Raw genomic sequence first — 2,729 nt, forward strand, 5'->3', positions numbered from 1 at the left:
TATTAATTTTAAGATGATAGTAAATAATAATATGTATTATAAAATAAAATAATATAATTAACAAAAATATTTATTAAAATGTTAAATATTATTTTTTCTAAATGTAATATATATATATATATATATATATATATATATATATATATATATATATATATATATATATATATATATATATATATCCACGTATCTAAATCTAAAATATATGAATTTCCCACGTTTGAAATCTAAAATATTCGAATTCCCAATGCCCAAAATTTTAAATGATCCAATTCTATTAACCTCCCTTCAAGGACCTTTCTCAAATCTATCTAACCCTAATAACCGGCGAACACCCTGTACTCTTAGTCTTCTGTTTCGTGCACCGCCTCCACCAATAACACATCAATTGATTAGAACTCTCCATTTCTTCTGGTCATTTTATTGTCGTCGCTCACCAACCATCTCAATCGCATTCTCAATTTCACATTGCTGCTCTCTCTCTCTCTCTCTCAAAAAACAACGACGTCTTCTTCTTCAAAGCAATCTCTCCAGCTTCCATCGACATTACTTGATCCACCTCCGGCCAACACCTCCACTCCGCCAACACCGCCACTTCGATAGCACCCTTTCGGTAACAATATTAGATCGAGAATCATATAACAATATTAGGCCAAGGGAAATCGAGATAATGCAGAAATTGATAATTTCCAGTCGAAGCCATCAGGTTCCTTCACCGTGTCCGGTTGTTGATCGTGTCGCTGTTACCATATGTCGTCGCCGTTATCAGCGACCGTCTCTGTCCACCAGGTACGCCTCTATATGGTATCTATATGGTATCGATGTTTTATTTTCTTATTTGATTCTTATTTCGACTAATTCTTTATTCATATTAGTGTACATCGCACGCACCACAAGACACCGATTATCCCATTTGTACGACGACGATATCGTCGAGCCTTCAACCACCGGTCAGATTCAAGATTGTGACCTTTGCCTCAAGACTTATGCCACCGGCTTTTATCTTTCCCTGTATGTAAGTTAATAACTAAAATATATATTTGATTCATATCTTCTTGGTTTTTCTGTTTGTAGATGAGGGAAGCGGGACGATGTCCTCTAGTTTTGTCAAGGCCTGAATGGAATTTTGGATTATTGATTGCAGTTTAATAATTTTCCTGTGATCGACTAATTGTTTTGTTCTTGGTTGCCTTTTTTGTGCTAGCTTTGATGGTTTTGGGCATGGTGGTGCTTATTGCTGCTGTAAGCTTAGATGTGCTCTCACTGCTGGACAATTGGTGTTTGGGTATATTTACTTTTAAACTTTTTACCCCCAAAGTTACGGTTGGTTGAAATTGTAACCTAAAGTTTTGATTTTATAGCTTTTACTTGCGGAACAAATCACAATTTCGGGTGTATTAAGGCATGTTGATGCCTAGGTTTATGAGCCAGTTAATTGTGATTCACTTTTGGTAAACTTTATTCAATGAAAAAGTTAAATGATAGGGTTGCCTGCTTTTAACTTGTGTTCTTGTGTTTTTGTAGCACTTGAAATGTTGCGTGCTTATGAATTTATAGTAACGGAGAAAGCTGGTCAACTTTAATCTTCTTGATTAACAACATCTAATTTTTGTTAACCTGCATTTTATTTTTGTTAACCTGCATTTTATGTTAACTTCTTTGTACATTACACTTTTTTTCTTTATAAACTTGTATACTAAGTTTTTAATGAACTCATTTTTTTTGTTTCAATGTTGTTGGTATAGGTACCAAATATTATATCACATAAAGACCATTAACTTCAAAACTAAAAGAAAAGGAAACCAACTTACATATTATCTGATTCCATTCTCAAGAAGACAAAGAGCAATACTAATAAGATGAATGTCTAGTTACGTCTAGGTTTTGGTTTGTGATGTGTTAGTTTTTTTACCATAATTTAAATACTTTCAATTAGTACAATTTTTGTTTTTTGGTATTTTAATTAGGAATTTAATGTATGGATTTGGATTTCAATTTTTACTATATATGAAATTATGCGTTATGATATTGTTTCATATTGTTGGGTTTGGTTACTTTAATTTAAATTATTTTGATGTGTCTACAATGTAGAAAAAGTAACAATAAAAATTGAATTATTGTGGCTTTAATATGAATTTGGCTATGTTTTTATAGGTTTTCAATGTCTCTAAAATTATATAATGGTTACTTTATATCATTTTTTAACGTGTGGCTAAATGGTTAACAATAGCCATAATATACAAGAATTATGAGTCTAAAGTTGTTATAAAATGATGTTTATTCTAAAGTTTTTGTGACTAAGTTAAAAAATAACAACATGAAAAACAATTTATGTGGCAAATAAATACCATAATTGATTGTTTTTGTGACTAAATACTACCAAATCGTCACTTACCTCATTAATTATATGTGTCCATTTACCGAACATGGATAAGTTCACCGTAATTATATGTGTCTAAAATATACCCAATAGTGCTAATACGACATCGAATAGTCCTTAATTTTAACAAAATGTATGTCTTTATAATACTTATGATTGTATTTCACTTAATTGTGTGTCTCTATATGATAGACTATAGTCACAAAAATTGATTGTTTTTTGTGACTAATTATTAGCAATTCGCCACTTATGGAATTAATTACATGTGACCATTTAGCAAATATGGTCATGCTCACCGTAATTACTTGTTTACAAAACATACACAATAGTGTTAATAAAATTTAAACTG

At 31.1% G+C, this 2,729-nt stretch overlaps 1 protein-coding gene across 6 annotated transcripts; it reads left to right on the forward strand.

Moving 5' to 3' along the window:
• The first annotated feature begins 210 nt into the window (after positions 1–210).
• Positions 211–2,036, forward strand: LOC145111199 (uncharacterized). Of its 6 annotated transcripts, none has more exons than XR_013710216.1 (4): positions 211–789; positions 876–1,015; positions 1,205–1,285; positions 1,362–1,505. XR_013710216.1 is itself a non-coding variant. In XM_079047491.1 (4 exons), exons 1-4 carry the CDS (start codon positions 751–753, stop codon positions 1,861–1,863), a joined length of 378 nt encoding a protein of 125 aa, XP_078903617.1. In that variant the 5' UTR covers positions 211–750; the 3' UTR covers positions 1,864–2,036. The 6 variants fall into 6 exon arrangements, 4 of the variants coding, with proteins under 4 accessions (XP_078903617.1, XP_078903619.1, XP_078903620.1 ...); XR_013710217.1 differs by having other exon boundaries at positions 876–1,011; XM_079047491.1 differs by lacking the exon at positions 1,362–1,505 and adding an exon at positions 1,746–2,036.
• Positions 2,037–2,729: the final 693 nt, after the last annotated feature.

This window comes from Lactuca virosa, chromosome 5 (assembly GCF_052849685.1).
Source record: "Lactuca virosa cultivar CGN04683 chromosome 5, Lactuca_virosa_CGN04683_v6, whole genome shotgun sequence".
In the NCBI taxonomy this organism is placed as follows: Eukaryota; Viridiplantae; Streptophyta; class Magnoliopsida; order Asterales; family Asteraceae; genus Lactuca; species Lactuca virosa.